The sequence below is a fragment of the Drosophila gunungcola genome, chromosome 3R (assembly GCF_025200985.1).
Source record: "Drosophila gunungcola strain Sukarami chromosome 3R, Dgunungcola_SK_2, whole genome shotgun sequence".
NCBI classification, from domain to species: Eukaryota; Metazoa; Arthropoda; class Insecta; order Diptera; family Drosophilidae; genus Drosophila; species Drosophila gunungcola.
This window is the reverse complement of record NC_069139.1, coordinates 1,564,457-1,591,951: the sequence shown is the minus strand read 5'-3', so window position 1 is coordinate 1,591,951 and position 27,495 is coordinate 1,564,457. Positions and strand designations below refer to the sequence as shown.

Sequence of the window (27,495 nt, the reverse complement as noted above, 5' to 3'; positions counted from 1 at the left end):
TTGCGGAATCGTGATGCAATAAAAAGAAACCGAGTCGAGTTGAGTTGAGAAAACCGAGAGAGGAAAACAAGTCAAAAGCTAAACCCTAGACGGAGTTGCATTTATGTTTTCTTTTTTCTTTTTATCCGATTTTTGTCAGCGCGTGAGAGTTTTTCTTGGCTGTTAGCTGGCAAATTTGAATACGAAACGGCGTGGCGGCAGCTGTGAAAACAGTTGGGGGAAATACTAAAAAATAAAACGATAGGAAATGCCACACACACGCTTGGGATTTTCCATTGTTGGAAATCAATGAGGCCGATTGTCATGGGTGTTTTTCAATAACTTAAAAAATAAGCGGCAGTGCGCCACAAGATGTTGCATAAGTGCTGACAGCGTTGACAATAATAATCATGTTTTATGAAACATTCAAAGAGATCGTTTAAAGTTTAAACACACTGGCGCTTTTAGCCGGCAATTGCGAATTATGCAAATTTATGACCGTTGGTCAAGACACGAGTTTCCTCCTCGGACCAGGCAGAGATTTTGAGTGGTTTCCCAGTGCCGCCCAGACTTCGTGCTTTAGCTTTAGCTTTTGCCTTTTTCCCTGGTCAATGAACCTCCAACAATGGACACGACACGCTAATATTAACGGCCAACCCGTTTTGATGGCTTTTAACTGTAATTGCTCTTCTTGAATCGACTGTTTAAGCCCGAAATTCAGTCGCATAATTGCCACGCAATAACTTCACTTTCGTTGGCCAATTCGTGAATAATATTTGCCAAGTTTTTATTGCTGTCTGCCTGTGTGTTGTGCTCTTCATGTTTTCTGCACAAATTTGCATGCGTGCCAAGTGAAAGAAGCATGACGAAAAGGTCCGCCGAATTTAAATTGTATCTGTCGGACGATTTTGCCGTTGCCAGCACTTTCTATTTCAGTCGAGTCGAGTGTCGTTGACAGTAACAAACAAGCGGACAAAAGAATAGAATGGCAAAGCGACGATCGCAGTGAAAGTGTCTTCGAATTGGCCAATTGCCGCGAGCAACGCGAACGCGTTCGTCGCTTCAGTCTTTCGTTTTTGGGGGCATACAATCCAAGTGCCACCGCCACTGCCATTGGCGAATTGGGAGGTCTCAATCGCCACAGGAGAGGCTGCAGAACGACTTTTCAATACGCAAAGCCACCTACGTGTCGCTTGCAACTTGTTTTGCATACAAGCAGATACACACACACTGGCTTCCATGCGAAATCCTGCGGCTGCGATCGTTCCACGGAACAAGCATAAATTTTAAGAGCCTAGCAAATCACTTAAAAAGTTGTAATAACTCCGAGTATACCCTAGTTATGAAGGAAATGATTAAAATTCAATAAAACTTTTTTCTAAAATGTTATAACACTAAGTTATAAAAGCGAAGCAATGCTGTTTGAGGAAAGATATGCAAACATAGACTTTATGACATATATAAATAAAACTTAACTTTTTTAGGTTAAGAACTAAGAATAATTATATTTTTTAGATAAGAATTTTTTGTATAAGAAAATAGTATTTTATCCCTCAACAAGTTTTAAACTTTTCTTGAAATGGGCATCTATAAAATTTCAATGTTAAGTATAGAATAAAATTCAAACTCAACTGAATTATGAATACTTTTATTCCACTTATTGCTGTTTGAAATAATAGGAGTTAAGTTATTTTACTAAGTTACAAAGAATAATTATAATTTTGCAGATTTTATATTTTTGACATTTTAGACGAAAAACGTTTATTAGTTTATTTTTCTTTTAAACTTTAAATAAAACAGTGGTTCTCCTGTAAAGAAAGGTATAAAATGAGCAAAAAATAAAGTTTAAATTATAATGCTATATTTTTGTACCTTACTTATTGTTTGTTTGAGAGTTATCAAATTGTTTTCCTTAATTTTCTAAGAAAATCCATAGAGTATTCGCACGATTTTCATAGAACAAACCCTTCTTATTGGAATTCTTTAGTTTTAAAGTTATTAAATTTAAATAAATTTAATTGCTTGCTAGAGAATCAAATGGTTTTCCTTAAGTTTCAAAGAGAGTTCATGGAGTATTCCGCATGTAGGATCATAGCATAAAAGCCTCCCAGCTTGCCAACCAATTTACGAGCTTTTCTGCTGTTGGCCAAATCGAAACCAAAGCCCGAACTTGATCCACAGCAGGCCCAGCTGCGCTTTTGATGTCAAGGGAGCCCAACACTCAGACGCAGTTCGCACGGCTATCCCTCTTCCTACGGCCAAGTTATTACGTTTTATACGTTTTATAGTATATTGGGCCAGCTAGGCTAGAGCAGTCGGCTAGGGAAGTGGTGAATGGCCGACTAGCTTTTGTTAATTTATTTTTACTGCTCCCCCAAACATGACGAAGTACTAGCAACGCCAACAGACCAAGAGGCCAAGAAATTAAGTTGCAGTTGCAGCGCTGCCCGGAGCCAAGTGGCAGGTACAAAAGCCCCGACGACGCTGTCTTCGATCCATAAAGTAAAGTAGTTTCCTCGGCCGTTGCGCAGGCGCAGCTAACGAGACGAAGAAGTTGGCTCCCCATTCCCATCTCCATCTCCACTCCGTCTCTGTTCCCTTTTCCATTCCCCTTAACTGAAATCCCAACTAAAGTCCAGATTTGGGCCCAATACGTTTTTAGCCCTCGGGTTGGGTTCTTTATTGTTTTCTCTGCTCACTGCCTGAAAACACTCTTTTCTTTACTTGCCCCTCTGTTTGTGTGTGCATGTTGCAGACTTGTTTCATAACTGGTCCACGATTCTCGGAATTAAAGGAACAAAGGCTGGGGCTGATTTTGATTTTGACCGACAAACGTTGTCTGCGCCTGTTAGCCGTTGACTCTTACCCCCTTTGCCCTCCCCTGTTTCTTAAACTGCACTCGAAAAAACAACTTGTTTTGATTTCTTTTTAAAAAACTCTTATTGCAGACGACATTTAAAGTGTGATTTAGCAAATAAACTTGTAAACTTGATTCCCACACACGTTAAGTTACAGTGCTGGAGTTCTCCTTCATTAAGAAACATTTTTATTTTTTTTAACAAAATTTAACTAAATTTATTTTTTGAAATTTAATATAAATATTTTGTTTTAATTTATAATTCCCAACACTAGCTAGAGCTGCAGAAGAAAAAACATTCTTAGTCCCTGCTTTAATCAATTAAAAAAGTTTCGTTCTCAAATATAAATTAATCAGGAACAAAATAGGGGAAAACTTTATAAACTAAACTAATTAAAAATGTAATTTTCCAATTAATTAAACAGTTTTATTTATAACCGATTCACAAAAGTACAACTTTTCCAAAAAAAAGTAATGGTAAGCTATTATTTCCAACAGAAGCTAAGATTCCTTAGAAAGAAACATTTTTAAATTAAATTTAAGCTGATGATAGATGGTAGCTGCGGTATATTTTTTAACTCTCCCCTAGTCCAACCCAATTTTGTGCAGTGCACAGCTGCCGCTGCTGGCTGTTTGTTCAGCCCGGCTCGAATCTTCTCGGCCTGCATCTGGGGGCAGAGGGTACTTGAAATTGACTGAAAAGATACGAATGTGCCGCACATGCGCGTAGATTATAATGAGATAAAGGCACAGCCAGCCGGGCAGGCAAAAAAAATAAAAATAAATAAAAAATAAAGAAGGGTTAGCAGACAGTTCGTTGCCTGTTGGCGTGTTAGAAAACCTTTTTAACGCGCTCCGCTGTTCGAGACGGCAACTTAATTTTTATTGCGCCTGGCTAGGCCGCAGCTCCAATTAGAATCCGTGCAATTTGAGACGGACAGAAGGCTACGAATCGTTGGACTTATCCCATGGACTTATGGGCTTCTTGGGATCCCAAGACATAACAGTTGATTTGCTGTGTTTACACTTGAATGATCCTCATCCTCCCTTGTTTTTATGCCACTAAGTCGAGTAAACAAATTAGTATTCAATAAGCGTAACTTCTGAGCCGGTACCATTAGCCAAATTGGTCAAGACCATACTAGGGGAAATAATATCTCTATCCAATATATACATATATGAAAAAGTTCAAACAAAACAAGCGCCACCTTCGCGGTGATTTTTTCTTTATTTGCCTGCAGATCAACATTCCCCCCCTAAATTCGCGGAAAGAGATTGGCAAAAGCTAGTCTGGAAAACCCAGGGCAAAATAAAATTCACACACGAGATAAAATCACAGCAACTACGTGAGCTTGACGTCGCCGCTGCTAAGGTTTCTAGTATTTATTGTCATACATAGTCTGTCACTTCTTTTAATTGTTTATGGCCTTGTTAGATCTGTTCTCTTCCTTTTCCTTTGTTTATCTTATTTTTGGCCAGCTACGCTGTTGTCTCTTTCTGCCATTTTCGTACCAGTTGGAGCGAGGGCGATCAACTTTGCGCCAAGCGCAAATTAAAATGAATTCTTTGGAATATACTAAGTGGAGAGAATCTTTTCGAGACAAGTGCGCATTAACCGGTTTATTGAAAACAAATGTATAACTTATATAGTATATCTATGGCTTTAACGTCATTAAGCTTTCTTACACACTGCTCCACTTCTCGCTGTAATTACCTGATAATCAAAGCCTCATTACGTAAATTGCCAATTAGGAGCTGCTCAGACGAAAGCTCCCATTGATACACTGATTTGTCTTTGCTTTTGCAATTGGTTTCATTTAGATGGCAATTACGAGATTGCTATTGGGATTGCGGGCACGCAAAAAAATATATGTATAAATATATGGTCGTGGAGAATTGTAATATCTTATGTGTTCCATGTGGTAAATAAACCATTCAAAAACTCTAAGGTTAGGTATTAAAGATAAAAAGGTTTAAAAAAGTACAGAACCGAAAAAATGCTTAAGAATAAGTTTCACAATATCTATAGAATAATTTTAAGATAAAGGTTAAGTTTGTTTTTGCAGTTCCTACATTAAAGGCTTGCCTTCCCTTTAATTTTGAATCAAATTAAGATGGCACAATATTTTTTTATGTGTAAAGGCTTGTTGGTCTGTGGGCGTGTCCCCATTTAGCGGGCAATTTTCCCCTTATTAATGCTAATGCAATGCCAAAATGCACAGCAAATCATAATCATTTGCCGGATCAAAGTCGACTTGGCGGCTTTCCAGCGCAAATTAGACAAATTCGACTTTCACGCTCGAAAGTTTTGCGCTTAAGAATTTCTCTTTCGCAATAATTGACTCCAAATCTCCGCAATTAAGTATTTGTGAATGCGAGATGCAAGTCGAGAACCAGAAATAAACAAACACGCTGGACTTCTTCTTTTTTTAGTTTTGGTTTTCTCGCACAGTTTGTTTGTTGCTTTTTTATGTGGTCTTCTTTTTTCTTTAGTTTATTTTTTATGAGAGTAGCAACCAGCAAGCAGGTTGTGTTTTTCAGGTTTTCTGCTCCACTTTCTGCTCGTCCCGACACGCTGACACTGCTGACACGGATGCGGATGTGGATGCGGATGTGGCGCATGGTAAATCCGCAAGCTAAACAAGTTCAGCTGACAATCAGCATCACAGTGCACAAAATCTGGACGAAATCTGGCGCATACCCCCAGACTACCTGTTTCCAGAGCAGAAAAACCCAATTTCTGGTGACCTTAGCAAAAGAAAAAATTAGCAGGCAGGCAATACCTACTACAGTTATTATTGCTTTAGTTTTTTGGCACGTTTCCCTGCTTCTCTGGTGGCCACCAGTTGTTGGCCATTGACACAGCCCGCTTTTTGTCTCTTTTGGGCCATAAATAATCGCTTCGTTTTGTGTGTGGCCCCTTCGGTTTGGTTTCTAGTGGCACTTTGTCACTCTGTTTTGTATCTTTCGTTTTTTTTCCCCTCTCGAGTTCAAAACACTCGCCTTGACCAATTTTGGGGAGGGTGGGCCTGGCCAAAAAGAGCTCAAAGCGGTCGAGTACTGCGACCAGAGTTCAATGTCGTATTGATGTTTTGTAGCACTCCATTAAGTCGATTTTAATTACCAAAGTAAACGCAAGACAAATAATAAAAATTGGAATTGGCAAATTTCAAGGGCTGTTACACATAAGCCTGATATGAAGATTCGATTTTTTAAGTAATTAGCTTAATTCTTTTTAATAATTTAAGACTTTATGAATTTACTGGTTTTTAAAAGACTTTTCAATTTAATTTATTATTGAATTGCAAATGAATTATTTAAAGAGGTGTAACTCTGCCATGAAGAAAATTTGTATAAAGCTTAGAAAACTAGTTTTGTGTCCAAAGGTTAAAGTAAAAATGTAAACTTTAAAATTGATTTTCAGCTTTTCAACAAAGTTCAATTAATAAAACTGGAGTAGTATTTTGCAACCCATTAGTTTTATTTAAAGCTTGGAGCATTTTTTAAACGCATTTTAAATGGCTTCAATAATTAAGCTTCCTTTTTTTCTTAATTCTTTGGCATAGAAGTTGTTGTTGTAAGCTTTCCGTTCCACTTATTTTGAGCGGTTATGTTGACTCATTTCTCGTGTTTCATCATAATTTGGCCTCACGTAACTTTCGCACTTTCAATTTGTGAATTAGCACATTCATCAATTAACACATTGTAAAATGTGTATGTGCTCCAATGACCCCAATTGCATTTAAAATGGGAATTTCGGGGTTCAAAATGGCTTGCCATCAATGTATTTTTAGCTTGGATGTTCTTTTCACTGTTTTTAGGGGTTTCCAGCCCTTTTTTCTTATTCGATTAAGAGAACGTCAACACTTGGCTGTACTTGGTTGTTCAAGTACATTTCAATGGGCTCAAATAAAAAACAATTTCGCCGTCCTTTTGTTCACCCTTGCGGGTTTGTTATTCAAGGTGAGGTTTTTCGAAAGGGAATCGATTGATTTGCCAGGGTCTTAGTCTTAGCACATGACCTATGGCCACACTTTGGCGGCTTCCAGAAACGAATGATGAAAGTGCTTAGCTCTCGATTTGCCAGGGCAAAATTTGGGTATGCCATTTTGAGTCATGGCTGCACTGTGCCATTTTTATTTTTAGTAGTAGTTGCAGGCACCAGCCTATAAAATCTTTTAGCGAATTCATTATTTACGTTTGCCTTTGCATTTTACGATTTTGTGGGAAAATCAAACACAATTGCTAGCGTATTAATTTTCTCGCTGCAGCTGTCGCATTTTCCGCATTGCACTTAAACGAAAATATCATTTCTGGCGGCACACGCGGCGGCTACGTAATTTCCTATATTTGATGGCAAACAATATTATTTGTTTAGCTGGCAACAGTTTTGTGCAACATAAATTAGCCTCCATCTGAGAACATAAATTTCACTTTTGCGCGAAGCGAAAACAAGCAAATTTTCCGACTGACAGAAAGTTCAAAAAGAAAAGTCAAAAGAGCAGAAACACATTACAAAGACAAGGAAACATTTTAAATGTGGCTAAAATTGTGGCTTAAATTAAAAATACTACATAATATTATTCCTATACTTTTTAGTTTCATTTCTATAGCGAAGATTCTAAAATTGTAGTCTAAGCCCTTAATTTTAAAACACATAAGTTTTATTTAAATACTTTCGTGGTATTAAATTAATACTCATCTTATTGAGAAATTATTAACACGCATTTGTTTAAAAAAGTCTAAGATACATTAAGGTGACATTGTTTTTCAATTAAGCTTAAAGCTCTATCTCTGGCCATTAATCACCTTTTTACTACCACAACCTGTCGGGGATAATACATTTCAATTAGCCGTACTATCGATTATTTACTGTGTATCTGGCCATCGGGGGTATTTTTTCGAGCTTGCAAAGTTTTTATTTTCAATTTGGCGCCAGGCCAAATTAGCAAAACCGAATTAACGCAGACACAGTCAACACACAGCCTTTATCTCTCGTAGAATTTCAATTTTCCACTATTTTCGCCGGCATTTTTTTTCTTTTTTGTTCCGGGGGAGCCAACGCTGCGTATGAGCAATGTGCAAGGCGAGAGTAAAACGCCAGCGGCAACGTCAACATCAACATCTTGGTTGTTCGTTCTCGGCATCTCGTCGTAAAAATCCAAAAAATATTACCAAGGCCCAGCAAATTAGCGAGAGGAGTATGGTTTGTACTGAGTTTTGGGGAGTATCCACCATCCAAAGGAACGTGTAAGAATCTGAATCTGCGTTTTCGCGCAAAAGGGGGCGTGTCCCGTCGACTGGAGTTTTGTTGATTGCGTCGAGAACAGACCGTTCCGCAAAATTGCTTTTGCTTTACATAGTGTTTGACAGAAAATTACGAACAATAATGCGTTCTGTTAATGGCGGCAGGACTATAGAGAAAGACTGCGCAGACAACACCATGCTTTTCCTGATTCTACAAACTTTACCCACTTTGGAAGTAGTCTCTGTATATGCGGCATAAAATGCCACGATTATGGGCCCGGCCAATTTAATTGTTAAATTTTCTGGTGCCACCAACCAGCATAGCATTAAGTTTGATTAAAGTCGCCGCCATTTGGTTTGCTGGTGTGGCAATGATTTATGGCCACCATTAGTTTAATCAAAATCGGTTCAGCAACTTGAATCTCTCTGTCGAAAAGTGATTTTCAATGCATCCACCACCACACATATCCATAAATGAAAATTTGGCTTTTTGTGCATCGGAGCAAATGCGGTGTCTGGGCCAACTAAAGCCAAAGCCAACGAGTTAAGGGCCAGGCTGTAACCATGGACATGACTTTATGGCTATATGGCTACATGGCTACGACCACACATGACATGAGCGAAATTCGTTGGCACTTGGCTGCGCTTTTGGGGCTGAAACAAATTGCCCGCAGACTGTGTGAGAGCGGGAGTGGGAGGATGTAACAACTGGACAGAATATAGTAGTTGGGGAGCTATGGATAGACTACCTGGGATGGGTAATGGGTAATTAAATGATGGAAAGATGGTTACTTTAAACTGGGGGCCTTAGGAGAAAACCTCCTAATAGTAAAAGTTTTAACAAGTTCTAAATTTAAAAAACACAAATAGAGTTCTAAAAAAACTAAAAATATTTCCAGAAAAATAAATATTTAATTTAATATTTAATTCAAAAAAAAAGGTAAAATTCTGGAAAAAACAAAAATCAAAATTCAGAATGACCGTGATAAAGTTAAAACCAGACCGTGTCTGCATAATAATTTCCGAGTCTTTTTTATTTGAGACATAATGCAAATTTCCCCCTTTCCCTGTTTTCAAATAGCCCACCGTAGCTTGTTGACATTTTTGGGCTTTATTAGAATTTCAGGCAGGGCGCAGTGACTTTTATGCTTTGGCGTCCGGAACGGAACTCATCCTGGCTACTGTCCTGGCTGATGGCCTGTCTGGCTGCCATTCACTTGGCCCGTCAACCCTGATACTTGACATTGCACAATCCTTTGTCACTCAAGCTCAAACCACCCCAAGGTTGCACAACTTTTCCCTTTATTTTGCCCATTTCTGCGGTTGTCCAACAGGCTTAACTCAATTTGCCACCACATCGGACTTCCCGATATTAAAAACGGAACGTGCAAGGTTTTAAATGAGGGGCCAAAAGGTGTAGTCACAGGGCTGATGTGTATATTCATTTCTTTAGAAAATTAGCAGCAATGAAATAGCTATAATTTGTCGTCATTTAGCACACAAGATATTTTTGTTTATAAATAAACATGTTTTCTCTTTTTTTTGGCGTTTCGTTTATAAGTAAACAATTTGGTGCTGCTGCAGATGTACAGATCAAATGAAGGCGTGGGCGATTTTGCCAGACGAAGGGGCGACGGCGACCCTCCCTAGGAAAAGTAATGGGGAAATAGTAATAATAACAACAGACTCAAATGATACCGCACCTTTTCCCCATAAACAACAAAACTACAAAATCCGCGAGTCCAGCAGAATTCTCGCAGAATCAACAAACATAATTGATGATATTTTCGACAGCAACAACAATGCGAATTAAAAGGGAATGAATTAAGACGAAATCCAATAACGAGGCAAATAAATCAGAAAATGAAAAACGAGAAAGCGAGCTAGAGTATTTTAATTCGAATTTACATATAATGCTAAGATTAAAGTTAACTTATGGCAAATAAGAAGTATATAAAAAGCGCTTTATTTATACGGTGGAAAATTTATGGGCGCTATCGGAATTCAAGGTTAAAACCTTTAACGAAATATTTCCGCTGAAGCATTCAGATTTATTTCCGATCTGTCAAATCTAAATGACAAAGACTTTGCACACAGATTTCCCCAGCCGAATGCCCGAATGCATTAAGCGGAGAAAATGCTTTGCCACGTGGAAAATGTCACTGTTTGGCGGAAGTAATCATCATCAGGGCCGTCGAGACTTTGAGTTTGGCAAACACGCTTTTCGATTATACACAGCGAAAAGAGTTTGGAAGTAGGTATGCTATAGAAATCATTCTTAAACCAAATAATTAAAAAAAAAACTATTTAATCATGAGAGGAATTGTCTTTTATTACTTATCTAAGACACTGCCGATTCTGTGACACTGTAAGATGGAATATCTGTAATTAAATCGTGTTAGATGGATATCATTAAAAAAAATTAAAATAATAGTAATCATTAAAGCTACAGAACGGATACTTGAAAACTTTGTAAATTTCACATAACCAAAAGATTTTTTAATTTATTAACTTTGCAAACCTTTTAAAGTTGGCTCAAATTTATGGAGACCCTTATAACATATTTCCTTAACCTAATTTTAAAATCTTAATTCATTTTTAAAGCTGAATAATTAACAGTTCTCTGAAAACTCCGCAAATTCCAAATTACCAATAGATTGTTTTAGCCTTCTTAATTCAATAAACTACTAAAATAGTGCAATGAACCCGCATGGTTCATGGGTCTTTTTCAAAAATGTACTTTATATTTAACAAGCCGATTCAAATCTAAAGAGATTTCTGATTTATTAAGATGGCACCGAATAAAAGCCGGTCTTGGTATTTCCTATTTGTGCATCTGTACAACCAGTGCATTTGTGTCGCCCAGACAATGTCGATGCGGATGGATGGCTGGTTAATAGTTCCGCAAACAGCAGACGCTGGCCAAAAACGAAAGTTGCAACTTGGGTGGAAGATGAGTCAGCGAAGTGCAGCCGGAACTTTCCCGGAGCAACACGGAGTGGCGCCACAGTTTGGGCCATTACGTGGCAATTATGCTAGCAGCATTATAGCATAGTAGCAACCCCCCTGATTGTTGGGGTAAATGTTTCGACTGTTTGGAAAAACCAACCCCGAGCATTCGACGCCAGTCGCACGCCATGACGTCGTCCGGCGACCACAAGTTGTCTTTTTAACAACTCCGTGGAGTTACAGTTACCCCCGAAAAGTAATCGTTATCCAATGTTTGGAAAACAAACTTTGCCCCATGTTTGTTGTCAACAAATATCAGCTCTAATTTTTATGCTGCGTGCAGTTCGCGTTTCGCAGCTGCAAAAAGCTTTGAAAATCACTGGCGACTTATGGCAGTGACTAGCAGATAAACAGATACAAAAGTATCTACAAGTTGTCCGCGTCGTCAAGCGACAGCATGTGTGTCTTGTCTGCGCCTGCCTGCAATTTGTGCAGCTTTTGTCGCAATGTCAAGAAACTTTTGCAGCTACCCCCCTTCCTTCCAGTAAAATCCCCGATTTTTAGCCCCAAAATATATTGTATAACCCCCACGCTGACGGCAAACAGTTAAGTTGTTCTGCCATTTTATGTGCATAGCATTTAGGGATCAAGACATCGAGAATTTATGCCCAGCAATGGTAGCATACGAAACGCATTTGCGACCCTGTACTTGGCTCAGATTTGGGTCTTCATTTATCATGTGGTGCAAAGCTGCTTCCCAGAGCTGCCACATGATAGTTCAACCGTATCGTTATCGCATTGTTTTTGTTGCCCAAAATTACCGAAAGTCAGTTCCCAACTTTAGTTTTGCATTAACTTAATTCAGTCAAACGTATACCCTGCGAGAAAATAGATTCATTTGATTAAAATAATGATGTAGAGCGAGTTTTTTGGATGAAATATATATATTTTCTGTTTTTGTTTTAAATTGTTTTATGTTTTTATATTATTGTTATATTATGTTTTCGGTGTATTTCCCTTTTAGCCCCCATTTGTTAAACCTTTTACATTGGGGCGAGCGTGCGGCAATTATGCATGGGGAAAAACTTTGTAGACACTTGAGAACTCCGGGCACAGGTCAATGCAGCTCAATTAAATGGCTTGTCCAAAGACTTTTGTGTGTGTGGAGCCAATTGACTCTTATTGCAGTGAAAGGACGTCTGTTTTTGGGGTGAAACATTTCAAAGGGCTGGTTAAAAAAATAACTCTGGCGCCGTCTCTCGAATAACATTACCCAACCTCCCTCCTTCGAGTTTAATGGGGAATTTCAATCAAGCGCCGGCTTTTGCATGCCATTCGTTAAGTATCTTCAAGTGCTCGCAACAACTCGGGCCATGTGCATTTGATAGATACATTTGATGTGGCCACTGCACTCACCCACTTGTTTGTGCCCCAGAACTTCAGTTCTTCAAAGTCATATCTTATCGGCTTATCTGAAATACCAGGGTCGAAAACACAGACGAGCGACTGTTTTGTTCTGCTTCACGTCGTGTTTGGCTGCCATAAAGATACTTGAATGGAACTTATTGTAATTAATACGAGTACGATTCGCCGCCGCAGTATTTTCAATGCCAGTCGATGGAAATGAATCTCCTTCGGCTGCAGAACGTCTCCGGGCATTTTAGCATGCCTTTTGCGGTTTATCAATAGAATAGAAGAATTTGTGAAGCCCCAGCAACGCTGGCATGTGTGGAAAAGCGGTGGAAAACCCACCCGGAAGTTCAGACCTAATGCATTTTGGCGGGGCGTGTGCAGCACATTTGACAGGCCAGCAGATACATAGATACAGAGATACATTAAAACCAATTCCATATCCATTAGCTGAAAGTGGAGGGCTGTGGGTGAGCGTGGCAGGCGCCCTTAAGTGTTTTCAATTAATAACCAAACTCGCAGTTGGCCAAAAATCTTTTGTTAAATACATTTTGACGACAGCCTGGGCTAAGTTATTGCGTTTTCTCTTGAGCTTCCCTCTAGACCCTAATGAATTTTACTATTTTTTAGTTTGCCCACAAACTACATCCGACTATAAAGTATTGATAAGTTTAATGTGCTTTTCCTGGAACCAAAAAGTACTACAAATGTGTAATCTTAATTGCAACAACAAGAACTGAATTCCTTGATAGCCCACAAATAGCTTTGTAGAGTTATAAGAGTACAAACAAAATCTCCCCATAAATTACACATTTCAAGGGAAATATTTTTAAGACTGAAAAGTCTATTACATAAACTATTTTACGTTAGACTGTATTTTTCAGCTAATTTACACCGTAATTGCTAAAATTATGATAAAATTTTTTAGGGTTAGCATGTGTTTAAAACATTACAAATATTATTACACTTAGTTAAACAAATACATACATAAACTTGTTTACGTTAGAATAAAGTTTTGAGCAAATTAACACTGCAATTGCTAAGATTGAGATACAATTTTGTAATGTCAGCATGTGTTTACAAAATTAAATTATTTTAAATGTGAGCAAGTGCTTGAAACATTACAAATATTATTATACTCAATTGAATGAATTAATATTTTTGCAGTTAACTTAAACTGTTTAGTGAACTTTGACTTGTTATTAACAAGTTAATTAAACTAGAAACTGTGATTACTCATAATGAAATTTCTGGTATACTTTTAAAGACTATAAGTCTCATAAGTGACTGGATTGTTTGCCTGCGCTCCCAATAATAATAATCTAATGCCAATCCATCAACACCATATTGCAATTCCATCCATCAACACCATATAGAACCGATTTCGAAATCAGACCAATCGACTGACTCGTCGACCCATTTCCAGTCACTTATTAAATCAACAGCACAGCACAGCAGCAATTTCTCGGTGAGTTCTCGACTATATAGTAACTCAGGTTTTTGCTGCTGTTATTGCTGCCGCTCTTCTCTGTTCAATCCATTCCGCAAATATTACAAAGTCAAAGTCCAATAAAGAAAAACCGAAGACGATGGAGACCCAGACCAGAACCCAACTGAAGTCGCAGACAAAGGCCATCGCATCTTCCACTTGGACTCTTTTACCCAGAATTCTGCCTCGCTTTTTTGCTGCTGTCTGAATGCCTTGTTATTTTTATTGCTATTTCGCTAAATTGTTGTCAATTGACTTGAGACTGGTGCAAGTTTGGAGCATGTGTTGTTGTCCGTTTTTAGACTTTTTTGGTTTTTTGTGGGCTGCCAAAGTTTAGTGTTCGATTACTAACTATTGAAGGAACCAATAAACCCCCAAAAAGTTTACTAACTTTAGCAAGTTCATTTAACTTCAAGCTGCAAAAAAACAAAAAATACATTCTTTACCAACAAATGCCAAAATAATTTTAAAAGGATGTTTTGCGCTTATTAAAATTCTACAAATATTATCTAAAAGTTTTTCCGCTTTTGTTATTTAAAAACAGACATCTATTTTGAATGTTTAACTTTTTTAATGCTAAAAAACAAGTACAGACATTATAAATTGTTAAACGATGTGAAGAAATCATCGACGACCATTAAATTTTGTTTTGCACCAGCGAAACTGCGGCGCAAAAAGTCTTGTTTGCCACAAAAATAGATGAGTATCTTGTTATAAATAAATAAATAATACTAAAGTAAGCGATGCAATGCCAAACGAGACTTTTGTTTAGACTTGACAAAGGCCGCAGGAAGATATAAAACAGTAGCTGCCGAGAGGCAACGGAATTCTATGCCAAAATCACGAAACAAAACTATTTTTTTGGGTCATCGTCAGCCATTTTGGCTGTGGCCATCTGTCCTCCGATTTGCAACATGTCTCATGTGGCTTAAAAAAAAATAATCATTTTTCATAGGCCACCTTTTTTTATACTACTATAAAATGAAGTTCCACCGCGTTCTTTTGTAACTGTCGAAATGCTAATTTGCTGTCAGCACCCGTGAATATTCGCAATTTGTTGACCCTTCTTCATGCTTGTGTTGTGTTGTGTTGTTTTTTGTTTCGCTGCTCTAATATTCTGCCCGCTGGGTTAATAAACTTGTTGCCGCACGACACGGCTCATAAATAAACACTTCTATTGATTTACTATAGTACATCGACTGGTTCTCCTTCTTTTTTTCTGAGAGGCTCTTGCTTACAAGACTCTTAAGCCGCTTAAATGTGCCACAAGTCGTTTCTTCTTTTCCGCAGAAATATTTAATATTTATTTTGATTATACAAATACTTCATATATCAGAATATCGAACAATGGCCAGCAAAAGCAACAAAAGATGGCTGTGGGCGGAGCTTGAGCTTCGTGGGGCCCCAAGCTTCAAATGATTATTATTGTTGTTGACTCCGCAATGGCAATAATAATCAAACGAATGTTTACACCCGAAAAAGAGAACACCTCACACAGGAAGTGTTAAATATATATACAGTAGGATAAAAATTTGAAATCTGTCTGTTATTGTCCCATTATTTTTGTTAAATCCTCAACGGCAATCATAAATTAATGAATGCATTTTATTGTAGCAAGAGCATTCACAAGAAGTGATACCTATATTCTGAATTGTAAGTTCTTTTGTTTTTCAAATTTTATGCCAACGCCTGGACTATTTTTCGTTCGTATATCATTAATAATAACTAAATAAAAAACAAACCAATTTAATACATAAAAAATTTTTGAATTCCTAAAAAATAATTTTCTACTGTTTTGAAGTTTTGAAACTGTTATTTCCCCATTTTTTCCCAGTGCATTGTCTTTTGATAACTCATATGCTTTCTGTATTGGGCGCGTCGTATGTTTGAATAAGTATTCATAAGTGTTATATTTAAGGTGTTGTCTGGAACACTCACATGATTCAGGCGAGCTGCGATCTTAGCGTGCTCCTCCTGGTAGGCCTTTCGGGCCTTTCGCTTATCCTGTGAAAGATGGGTCAACTTATCGCAGACGACCTCCAGCTGCTCGGCGTTGAACTTGAACTGTTTGGCCTGCTGGTCCAGCTCATCCAAGTAGGAACGCCATGACTTGGTGATCAGGCTGCCTGTAAAAGCAAAAACAAAAAAAAAACACTCTTTAGTAAAAAAAAAAGTCAGATTATAAGCACAAAATAATAATTAGAAATAAAAATATTTCGCGGAAATCAGTGTCAAACTCTTATCGAATTGCTTAAATTCTTTGTTAGACTTGTTTTATTGCAAGTGCATTCCACAAATAGATAAGAAGCCTTTCAATGCTCTTTACTCATAAAACTTCATTACAAAAAGAATTATGTTTTAATACATGGTTTTTAAAATACATGGTCCAAATGTTTTAATTGGCAGTCATTTATGTTATGCGAAAGTTTGAACATGATTTTTATATTACAAAATTTGAAGAGGATGTTTTTTTATTTTAAATTGGCAGTCAATTAAGTTTGGGTATTGGGTATCACACAATTTTCATAATTCAATTTAATCTAGAGGACATGGTGAAAGTCAATGGTTTATTCAATAAATTATGATGTTTTTTTTAGGCTTACTTAAGAGATAGCAACAGCTTACATCTCATTTTTAGTACCTATTAAGAAGATAGACTATATCTAAATTAGACACAGTCTTAATGACCGTAAAACCGCAGCTAATCCATAATTTGCCCAGACTATGACTCACTGGAGTTTTATCCGCCCGACAGTTGGGTAAAAGTGCAATCGAAAGCCCCGGCAATGAATCATTTTCTTAAGCCAGTGTTGAGCCAAACTGACGCAAATAAGTTGCCCAGATTTTGGAAAAGTATTTTGCTGAGCAAATCGAAAACATAATACCAGCTAAGCTGCAAAGTTTTAAGTTTAGACTCCAAGCCTCGTTTAATTCAAGTTAATGGTCAAGGTGAGAGGCAAATCAGTCGGTGGAACTGGAGATGTTTATACGTGTATATATATATATATATATTCGGGCTATATCAAATGGCCCGAACTAAATCATTCAGCTACGCTTTTGTGCACTTTCTGTGTGCGTGTATTCGCATCCAGCGGATACGTTTGTTTGGCCATGTAAACAGCAACGAAAACATTTCCCAAGCGAAAAGCAAAAACACTGACACTGACTGCAAATTATAGCAATTTCATGTGTTCTAGGGGAGCTCAGCAAGAAGGCAGCTGCACTTTGTCGACACTTTGATGAGCTCTTGGCCAATTTGCCAAGAGTCCTGGACGAAGGCGATGCGAATGCCACCCAGAGCACGGTAGTTGAAAACGATTTGCTTGTCCGGCGATTATCTCGAGTCGTTTGAAATAAACCTAACGCGTATTATTCACTTGGCAATGCGATCGAGTCACGCGATTAGCCACTGGCCAGCAGCCTGCCAAATTTCACACCAGAAATAGGGTTCAGGAAGGGCTGCAGTTTTGGCTGGCATTTAATTCTCTACCCCTGCGATAAGATTCATCCCATCCAGTGTCATTGTTTCCATCCACCAGCTTATCGACACTTGCCTTTAAGTTACTATATAACTGCCGGACATTTACCCTGACTAATGGATGATTCGCTGGTGGAGGCTGTAACCGCACTGGCCACCCAGCAAATATTGTGAGTAATGCCCAAAAGGTCAATTGAGTTCGAGAATAACACTACAACACTTGGTCCATTTAGTAATAAATTGTAGTTTTTTGAACATATGTCTAGCAAAACATATTTTGGAAATTATATATAAGCATTTTTATTTAAAATTTTGGGGGGAAGTCACTTTTGATATTTGCTTTGCCAAATAAATTTAAAGCTTTTTTTGTATTTGTCAAATTAATCATTTAGATAAATTATTTTTATGTTATTAATAAAGAAAAAAAATGAAATTTAAAAGAGTCGTGAAGCTCACATAAAATTATGAAATATTTTACATTTTATCAGGCTTAAGTCAGACATATTTTCAGCTTAAGAATGCATTAAAGAGTAAAGTCTCGACTAAATTTCGGGTTTTTTAAAGTTTTTATCAGTCACTATATACAGAAAAATTTAAGAAACTGAAACTAAGCTTTTGATAACTGACTTAATAACTGACTAACTTTAGTCCGGATGCAGCTAAAATCATATTTTTAATGTTATAAAAAAACATTAGAAAGACCCCTTTCTTTATCAGCCAGTCTTTACAAAGAAATCTAAAAAGCTCAAATTACTTTTAAAATTATATTTAAGGTTTAAAAATAGACTAATAAGCTGACAAACGGCTTAGACATTTAAATAAAATATATATTTTTCGCCTGACAAGCCAAAAAAATTGGGTAGTACCCCAAACAAATTGATGGATGTTTATCACTTCTAAACTGGTATATACTTCGTTTTCAACAGTCAATTAAAATATTAATGATATTTTTCATTGCGGTATATAAAATTGGCGTTTTTCGAAATAGATTTAGAAATCTGAAAAATTATTTTAAATTTGAACCATACTACACATAAATTTTATGTGTTTAAAACCAATGAATTTAAAATTTTTCCCCTAAAATCTTATTTTTGACATGCATTGTATTTAAAAGAATGATTTTAAATATATTGGAGAGAAAATAAGAAAGAGTTTTTAAATCGAAAGGAAAGGCACTATACGAACACAGACCTTGAGCCTGGCTTTCCATTATTTTTAATTTACATTCAATATTTATTTTGTTTATTCCATTTTTGTTTTATCAGTTGAGAAAAAAACAGGAGTTTGATCTACTAGAAATGAGCAATTGGGCCCAAATCGGAGATTGTGCAGGGAGGCCAGTGCACTTGCTGCGATATCATTGAACAAATAATTGACTGGGGAATCTTATCGTGCCTTATAGTAGTCTTACCTTGCATTTCGTCAGCCCGATCGATTTTCAGACCCTGCTGGGCGACGGCTGTTAGGCCGATTGCGTATTCCTTGTCGCACTTGGCCTTCATCTGGATGGATCGCTTCATGGTCTCCATGAGCCGCAGTTCGGCATCCTGGCGGACAATTAGCGCCTCGTGGGCGGCTCGACTTTGCAGAGCCGATGAGAAGCCCATTTTTGGTCTCGATTAGGTCCCTATTTAGGTTCCGGCACTCTGCGAGATACATGTATTCGATATATAGGAATGATTCAGAAAGGGCAGTGGTTTTTTTGGGGAGAGCGGAGTTGCACAAGAAAACACAAAAAAAACACAGCGGACATGTGGCCAACACTTGTTGCATGGGGATTTTGCTGGCGTTGCTCTTTATCGCCTCACTGAAATTAATTATTTATGTCACACAAACACTTCTTTTTTTTGAAGATTTTTTCCAAAATAAACTTTCACATGCGTTGACGTTTCTTGGTTTTTTTTCCGCTTTGCTTTTGCATATGTCACGACATTTGCTAATTACATTTTTTTTTACATTTACGATTCCCAGTTCGCGGCTTTTGATTAACGACTTAATTCGAGTCACAGGCATATACTTTTTATCCGCTAATTAACGCATTTTCCGCTCTCACCCAACATCCAACACCCGACACTTGTATATTTATCTCTTTTAATTCGAATGTATTTTGAATGCAACAGTTGTCTTCACTTGAACTTTTCCCCAAGTATTTTCCAAAGCTGCGGCGCAGTTGCTACTATTGCTGCCTTTGCTGCTCCTGCTGCTGTGGTTGTTGTTTGGCTTGTTGTTTTGGTTTCAAAGAAAAAAACTTGTTTTTCCCGCTTGCTGGTCGAGCAAACAAAAATAAACAGTGCCCCAAGGGAAGCGGAGGGGCGGGGCAGGAGGCAGGGGCGAAGTCAATAAGGAAACACTGCGACAGAAGGTGTGTGCGGCAAGTACGTGTATCTTAAAGATACACAAGAAGAAAGACAAGCCTGAGATAGCAAATCAAATCAGTTCATAACATTTATATTGGTGAACAAAGCTGAAAACAAGATGAGTTCTAGTTTTTTTTACGTTAAGTGTTCAAAAACTGTAGTGTCAGCATAATAGTTGAAATATTTTCCCATATTATTAAATTTTGAAATCCTATAACATAAAATGTCGTATTAAACTTCAAGTTCCTTTGCTTTAAGTGAAATTGTATGTATTTATAGCTTTGTAAATATTTTTTTGATATAATAATAGTTAATTAAGACATTCTTCTGTGACCTTTTTGACTATCTTAAATTCAAATAACCTACTGTTATCAATTTATTGAAATATGAAATCACATAAAACTTCATATTATATCATGTGGTTCAAGTTCCTTTGATTTTCAATGTGTTGTGACATTTTTGTCTATATTAAATTGAATTGAATTTGATTTCAGTTCCAAAATGATATGTGAACTATCATTCCCGAATGTTTTTTTCCAGTCTGTGCATGGATGCGACAGAACAACAACTTGATGCATTGTCTGTATGTGCGTGTGCAGTTGGCCAAGTCGAGTAAAACATAAACGGGTTAGGCAGCACACTAGGGGAGCATCCCCAGCCACCAGAACCAGAACGACAACAACAACAACATCAGCAAATGCGAGGAGAGTAGTAGCAACTCCACCGTTATATAAATTAAAAATGTAAATAACAATTTCAGAGGTGATCACGGAATAAATCGTGTTTATTTTTTTTTAAGAGGGAACCACAATTTACCGCAGAATTTATTTGCCAACGGATTTCACTTGCAATTTGCGTAATTAGAGCACAGTTCTTGGAACAATCATAATTAAAAATAGATCGTAGGCCTGCACTTCACATGGCTTTTGGGCTACTTGGAACTCGAGAATCGCGAATGGAGCAAACACACAGCCCAAGAATATCGGATCGAATCGAATCGGGGAGTACTAAGGTCAGGCCCAAACGCAGCGAACCGTTTGCGTCGAATGTTCAACGGGAACTGAGTCTGAGCGCCGGTATAAAATCGAGCATTCAAGCAGTTGGGCAGTCGAGCCAATGCGGCGAATGAGCGATGCGAGAGAGCGGCGAGAAAAACAGAGAAAATGAGAGGCGGAGAGAGCAAGAGAAAAAAGGCAGGAGAACCGGTTGCTAACAACCCAGTAAACATTCTCAGCAAATGAAACTCAATAGTGGGTTTTTCAAGGGATTTGTTTTGTTTGCTGACTTTTGCCTTCAGCTCTCTAATGATTCAAGGCTAATTATCCTTTTTCTGGTAAACTGCTTAATTATTTAAATTTTTTTTATGAGCGGTCATTTAAATTGTTCTAAATTTGCTTCAATAAATAATTTACAATTTTTGTTAGAAATATTTGTTTTCTTTCTAAAAAATGTTGTGCTTGAGAAATCTAAAGGGACACTTTTCCCATTTAAAAGTTTGTCTATCTTTTCTATGTGCTTCTCGATGTCTTCCTTGACTTCGTTCTGCCTGACAGCAATGAGTGTTGTAATCGGAGAATTACCAAATTTCCGCACTATTAATTACACAGGTCGGGTGTTTCGTGCGACAGCTGCCAGGATCTAGAGACACCCACCCACCCACTCGGTCGCTTTGGAAACGGAAGCAGCTGAAATGTAACCAAAACAAAAGCTATGATAAATGTTATGCGTAGATCTACCCTTGACTCGTCCTCGTACTCGACTAACCACCCCCGCATCCCAAACCCATTGCCACCTCCATTTAATTTCCCCCCTTTCATTGCCTGTCAGTTTCACGATAAATGTGAAAATGCATTTGTGCATCAAATGCAGGCGGGCCAATAAATTCATTAATAAATGGGAAAGTGAAAAGAGCAGAAACTCTAAAGCTCCTGCTGCTCCTGGTCTTTGTTGTCCTTGTGGTCGTCGATGCGTCCTGTTCTGCGCATAATGCACACAGTGTTCTAAAAGTCCTGCAGTGTCGGTCGCTTTTCTTCAATGCACATAAAAAAAACTTATTTTGAAACAGGGATACAACAAAACTACGAATCAAACGTTGAAAAACCCTTTTACAACAAAACTTTAAAAGGTCTCAGAAATCTGCTGATTTTTAAGATGCAATTAAAAAGCAAGCAATTCTCGAAAACTGCCATAGCAAAAATAGACGCCATATGTATGTATTAAAGATGGCCACCGCAGAAATATATTTGGCTTTGAGTAGATAACAAATTTTTTTATAACTCTTTACACTTGAGATTAAAAGATTTAAATCAATTTTCAAATCAACCCTAAAATGTATACATATTGTATTTCTAGATTTCGCTATGCAGTTGAAGGTAAAAATATTTTTAGTGTGTTACCAATCCACTTTGCAATCCATTGCCCCAACCACCGACTGAATAATGCATATTGAAATCGCATCGGTTTTTTGTAGGGTGTGAGATATTGTACTTTATGCCGATTAATGCTGCCGCGTTTGGAGGACAAAACCCTTGACCATTGGTTTGATTGCCGGGCAAATGGCCCGCTACCTCCTACCACTTTTTGTTTTTGTTTTTTTTTTTTTTGTTTTACACCAGGCCAGACGTCTCTTGGCCAGCCTGTTGCCCATTTCTGAATCTCTGCGTGCTCTTTCTTCCGCCAGCCATTCATCTCCCGTTGTTGTTGTTTCTCACTTTGTGTGTTTTCTTCTGGGTTTAGGGTGTTTGCCGTTGTCTATGCACCGAGTACCCGGTACGGAATTCGGATCCGTTTCCCGGATCCGGGTCCGGATTTTGCTGTGTTTATTTTTGTTGGAGCCAGACGGAAAAAAAAGAAGATTTACAAAGGCGCCTCAGCCTCATAAAGTATTTAGTGAGACGGCACCAGACACCTTCCCTCCTGTGTCCTGTGTCCTGACTGATTTTCTTTATTTGCCTATATATCCCACAGGTACCTCATCCCGCTCGAATATTGGGAACAACTATAGGTAGAGAGGCGGCCTAAATATCTGCTTCTAATTTAAGCAGACATCGTGAGCATTGTGACGCATAGTTGCCTCACATAAATCTCTTCAAATGTCCCATTAATGTTTGAGTTTCTTTTAGCAAGTGCAATTCTCGGTGAATATAGGGCATCAGTTTTAGTTTTATGCTTTCGAAGAGCAGAAGAAGAAAATGGGAGGCAACAGTTGGCGGCCAATTGAAACTAATGAATAAATTACACATGCACTGTAAGACAGTAAAATTGATGAGAGAAGTTCAACATGGGTCTGAACTCGTATATATCTATCTTGAGTTTTTTATATAGCTAGCTGAGCCAGAATGGTTCGGCAATGGGAACTCGTCAAACAAAACATGTCCGACTTGGAAATTGAGCAATAGTGTGACAGCAACAAATGAGTGGTTTATACATAGGTTATACCTTGAACAAAGTAATAAAATCAAAACAAACACATTATGGGTATATTGAGCAAAGTGTCTGAGACTTTACACCTTAAGATGCATTTGACAAAAGGTTTAGAAATTGCCTTTAAAGTGTTTATAAAATTGACTTAAAAGATGTTCATATCTGGTAATAGCTCATTAAGTCACTTCAAGCTTTAAGAAACAACTTGTATCTAACAATCAATTGTATTTATATCTTATCTGTACTATTTAACATTATATCAGATACTATCTGATATCTAATAAAGGGACAATATATATATCTTGCAACCTAAAATTAAAGCGAGAAACAAAGATTTATTATAATATTTTGTTTATGGTATCTGTGACTGAAAGACTTTAATATACCATAAACTTTCTAGTATCTAAAAGTAAAACATTCATATATAACTATAACTTGAATAATTCAATTCAAACATCTATATATTTATGCTGAATCATTTAATCATTTTAAAACTAATAATGTATTGTATTTTATAGATAAAAAGATGCTTTGGGAAATTTATACTTGTGTTGTTAGCCAACTTTATGAGGGTGAATAATGTAATATACCAGTATTTACAGAAATTTGTGAAATGGAAACCTGTGTTATCGGCCAACTCTTTGGCATCTGAGGGTAACACCTTTTGCCTGAAAGGTTGCTGCAATGTCAGTGGCCACCAGACACCTCCTTTTGCCGCCTTGCTGCTGCTGCTTAGCATTCCAGTCAGAAGTCGGATAGAACCTATTGAGCGGACGACTCCCATGGCAATTTGTTGCTGCGAGCAAGAATTTCATTTATGTCAACAACAACAAAAGCAGCAACAACAAAGGCAAGTGCAACGCACAAGTACAGCAACAAAGAAACGGTAAACACGCCCAAGAAAACTGAGGAGCTCATTTATGGAAATTATTAAGTGCAAGCCAGTGACCAAAGTGGTTGCTTCTCCCAGTCAAACAGCATTATTATGCGTACATATTTTTATGGACAAGTGCGGCAATGAGCACAGAAACTGGCTGCTCAAGTATTCATAAGTGAAATCTAATTTAATTTGGGACCTCCTAAACTGTTAAAGCTATAGAAATGAAGGAACCCATTAGATTATCGATTCCAGTTTAGCCAGAATTTAAAACAATTTCGTTTAGATTACCAAAGGTGTGAAACCGCAAGAAATTCCCGTACTTACAGACCTTGAAAATATTTAATAAGGGCCAATATATGGCATATATTATTTATACATATGTATATATGGCTAGTAAGACCTTTATATCAACTCATGTTCATAAAAATTTATAACCCCATTGGCCTTGGTTATTGCAACTTTAATTCTGCGCATCTTTCAATTGAGCTTAATTAATGTTAATTTTATTTCACGAGTTTTCTTCATTGTCTGTATTTTTCCAAGCAGTACCTTATTGACAAGTTAACAAAATCAAAATCCTAAAATAAATTGGCTTTACAAGACATTAAATAAAATCTTCAGAAAAAAATTTGTTTATGATTTGCCAAAAATTTTAATAGCTCTAAGGGCTTATACAAAAGTAATATAAATTTAAATAAATTAAATCTTATGGAGAAATTAAAAAATTAATTTAAGTGATAGGAAGTCCCCTTAACGGAAATCACATCAGGAATATTCAGTGTAGTGTACATTGTACATTGATTGTTTGTGATTTACCAAAGGATTAAATAGTACTATAAATGAAGGATATCGAATATCAATTATTTAGGAATTTAACGCCTTGCCTAATTGTCAACCGGCACGTAAACCTTTCTCTCAAGTTTTTTAAACCTGCTGCCAAACCGCAGACCCTTCCCACAGGATGTAGGTCCTATAAATACCAGTTCAACGAACAAAACCAGCTACATAACACCTTCTAAATGGAACCGGTGCAGTATAGCTACGAGGACTTTGGCCGATTGCCCAGATTTGTGGTTGGATTGATGGGATACGACGTGCTGGGTGCGCCGAAGACCCCCACCCGAAGGATCCTAATGCGATTCTATCACTTTATTTGCCTCGCCAGCCACAGCGTCTGCGTGGGATTCATGATATTTCGAATAGTTGAGGCCAAAACCATTGACAATGTCTCGCTGATCATGCGCTATGCCACGCTGGTCACCTATGTCATCAACTCGGATACGAAGTATGCCACCGTCTTGCAGCGCCGTGCCATCCAAAGTCTAAACACCAAACTGGCCGATCTGTATCCGAAGACCACCCTGGACAGGATCTATCTTCAGGTGAATGACCACTATTGGTCCAAGTCATTTGTCTACTTGGTCACCATCTACATTGGCTCGTCGAGTATGGTTGTCGTGGGACCAATAATTACCTCGTTAATTTCCTATTTTACACACCGTGGCTTTGCCTTCATGCATTGCTATCCCTACTTTGAATTCGATCCGGAAAAACATTCGGTTTGGATATACGTGGGCATCTATGTCCTGGAGTGGCTGCACAGCACCCAGATGGTCATCTCCAATATTGGCGCGGATATCTGGCTGCTGTACTTCCAAATACAGATTATTCTACACTTCAGGGGCATTATACAGTCGTTTAGGGATTACCAGCCCAGTATGGAGCATGACCTTAAGGATCGTAAGTTCCTGGCGCAAATTGTGGACAAGCAGGTGTACCTAGTCAAGTAAGTGAATGTGATTTTGTATTTAAAAGCATATAAGAATAAATTAAAGATTTTAAATGGGACTTTGGCACGCACATAAGAAATAGTTATAATTTTAATAAACAATTTTAAGATTATCTTTACCAAGCTTAAATTTTAGCATGGAGCCCAAAGTTTTTAAAGCACTACAAGTTTCTTCAGGCTTATTAAAGCTTAAATTTAAAGACAATTTCAGTTTATTTTAAACATTTTTTATAAGCGTAGATATTATTGACTATAAGGGTGTTATTGACCCTTTTATGTGACAGGTTGCAAAACGAGCTAAATGAGATCTTTGGAGGATCGCTGCTTTTGAGCCTACTTACCACCGCTTCGGTTCTTTGTACGGTAGCTGTTTACACACTAATTCAGGGCACCACTTTGGAGGGCTGTTCTTATGTATTATTTATCGGCACTTCGACCATGCAGGTGTACTTGGTTTGCTATTACGGTCAGCAAGTCCTGGATTTGGTTGGTTAAATATATCCTAACATATCAGGTTGCCCATTTACTTTGATCCTTTGCAGAGTGCCCAGGTGGCCCATGCCGTGTACAATCACGATTTTCATAATGCTTCTATTGCCTACAAGAAGTACCTGATGATAATTATCATAAGGGCACAGCAGCCTGTTGAATTGAATGCCGTGGGTTACCTGTCCATTTCGCTGGATACCTTTAAACAGGTAATGTTATGGAAATTACTTATTCGAGTGATACATATTCCTTATTTTCCCCTTCAGCTGATGAGTGTGACTTACCGTGTTATAACCATGCTTAGGCAGATGATTCAGTAGTATGCAAAAGCAAACATTTTGCTACATTAGCCGCTTTAATCGCACTACACTAGACAACATAAACGAGATACCAGATCACTTGGGATCCGAGGGCAGCTTGAAGCCCACCAAATCGGCGGTGTCCCTCACGGTTCTCTCGCCCCTTCCGTGAAACTCCTTGTAGATCTCCAAATACTGGCGCTGGCTGGACAAATAGGTCAAGTAGGTTTGTCCCAGGAAAGTCGCCTCATTCCGCGCCTTGCAAAATTGCTGCTCTGTGGTGGCGAACTTCTTGTATTGCGCCAGCACGTAACGTGCGGCCAAGGAGTCCTTGATGCAGCCATTTGGGGCAGCCTGGCGCAGTTCGTGCAGCAGGGAGCGCAGCACCTTAGTTCCCGACATCCTAAATACAAAATTAATTGTTTATTTACAAAAAACTAAAAGAAAGAACAGCGACTTACGTGATTTTCAAGTATTTGCAAAGTGTTTGTGCCGCACAGCTGTTCTATGCGGTGTTGCCACCTATTTGTGATGTCAAATGTCAAAACTAAAGTACAGTGATCTCTCAAAGCAGTAAGCTATCAAAGTTTTTTCTATAACTATAAAGAATCTGGAAATATCATTTTATTTCTTGTTAATTCTCTAGAAAGAACGGATTTACAATGCTAACAATATTTATAATTTGCGACTTATAAGCACAAAATATGAAATTAATAAATGAAACACATAGTTTTATATGCCTATACCTACATTTTTTCCAAATTTGTTTGAACAACAACTACAAGAATGCACTTTGCAAAATATGGACGGAGCAATTGAATGGCAAAACAAAAAATCCAATAAGAATTA

At 37.7% G+C, this 27,495-nt stretch overlaps 3 protein-coding genes across 6 annotated transcripts in view; 1 reads left to right on the top strand and 2 right to left on the bottom strand.

Annotated features, from left to right (window-relative positions):
• LOC128252590 (tyrosine-protein kinase Fer) overlaps positions 1-20,959 on the bottom strand; it is a 32,747-nt gene extending 11,788 nt beyond the window's left edge. For 2 of the 4 annotated variants that reach the window (XM_052980396.1, XM_052980397.1), the window contains exons 1-3: positions 20,583-20,837; positions 18,821-19,055; positions 15,870-16,057 (exon numbers count right to left, since the gene is read on the bottom strand). In XM_052980396.1, the coding sequence (XP_052836356.1) occupies positions 15,870-16,057; positions 18,821-19,016 (384 nt within the window). In that variant the 5' untranslated portion in view covers positions 19,017-19,055; positions 20,583-20,837. Of the gene's footprint in view, positions 1-15,869; positions 16,058-18,820; positions 19,056-20,582 lie in introns of all 4 variants that reach the window. The other 2 variants (XM_052980395.1, XM_052980398.1) reach the window with 2 other exon arrangements.
• A 3,920-nt stretch (positions 20,960-24,879) lies between these two features.
• Positions 24,880-26,667, top strand: LOC128252595 (odorant receptor 85f). Its single transcript, XM_052980404.1, has 4 exons — positions 24,880-25,855; positions 26,143-26,344; positions 26,401-26,556; positions 26,614-26,667. Exons 1-4 carry the CDS (start codon positions 25,089-25,091, stop codon positions 26,665-26,667), a joined length of 1,179 nt encoding a protein of 392 aa, XP_052836364.1. The 5' UTR covers positions 24,880-25,088.
• A 16-nt stretch (positions 26,668-26,683) lies between these two features.
• On the bottom strand, positions 26,684-27,213 carry LOC128252594 (protein FMC1 homolog). Its single transcript, XM_052980403.1, has 2 exons — positions 27,108-27,213; positions 26,684-27,049 (listed from the first exon to the last, which is right to left on the bottom strand). Exon 2 carries the CDS (start codon positions 27,046-27,048, stop codon positions 26,743-26,745), a length of 306 nt encoding a protein of 101 aa, XP_052836363.1. The 5' UTR covers position 27,049; positions 27,108-27,213; the 3' UTR covers positions 26,684-26,742.
• Between the last annotated feature and the right edge of the window lie 282 nt (positions 27,214-27,495).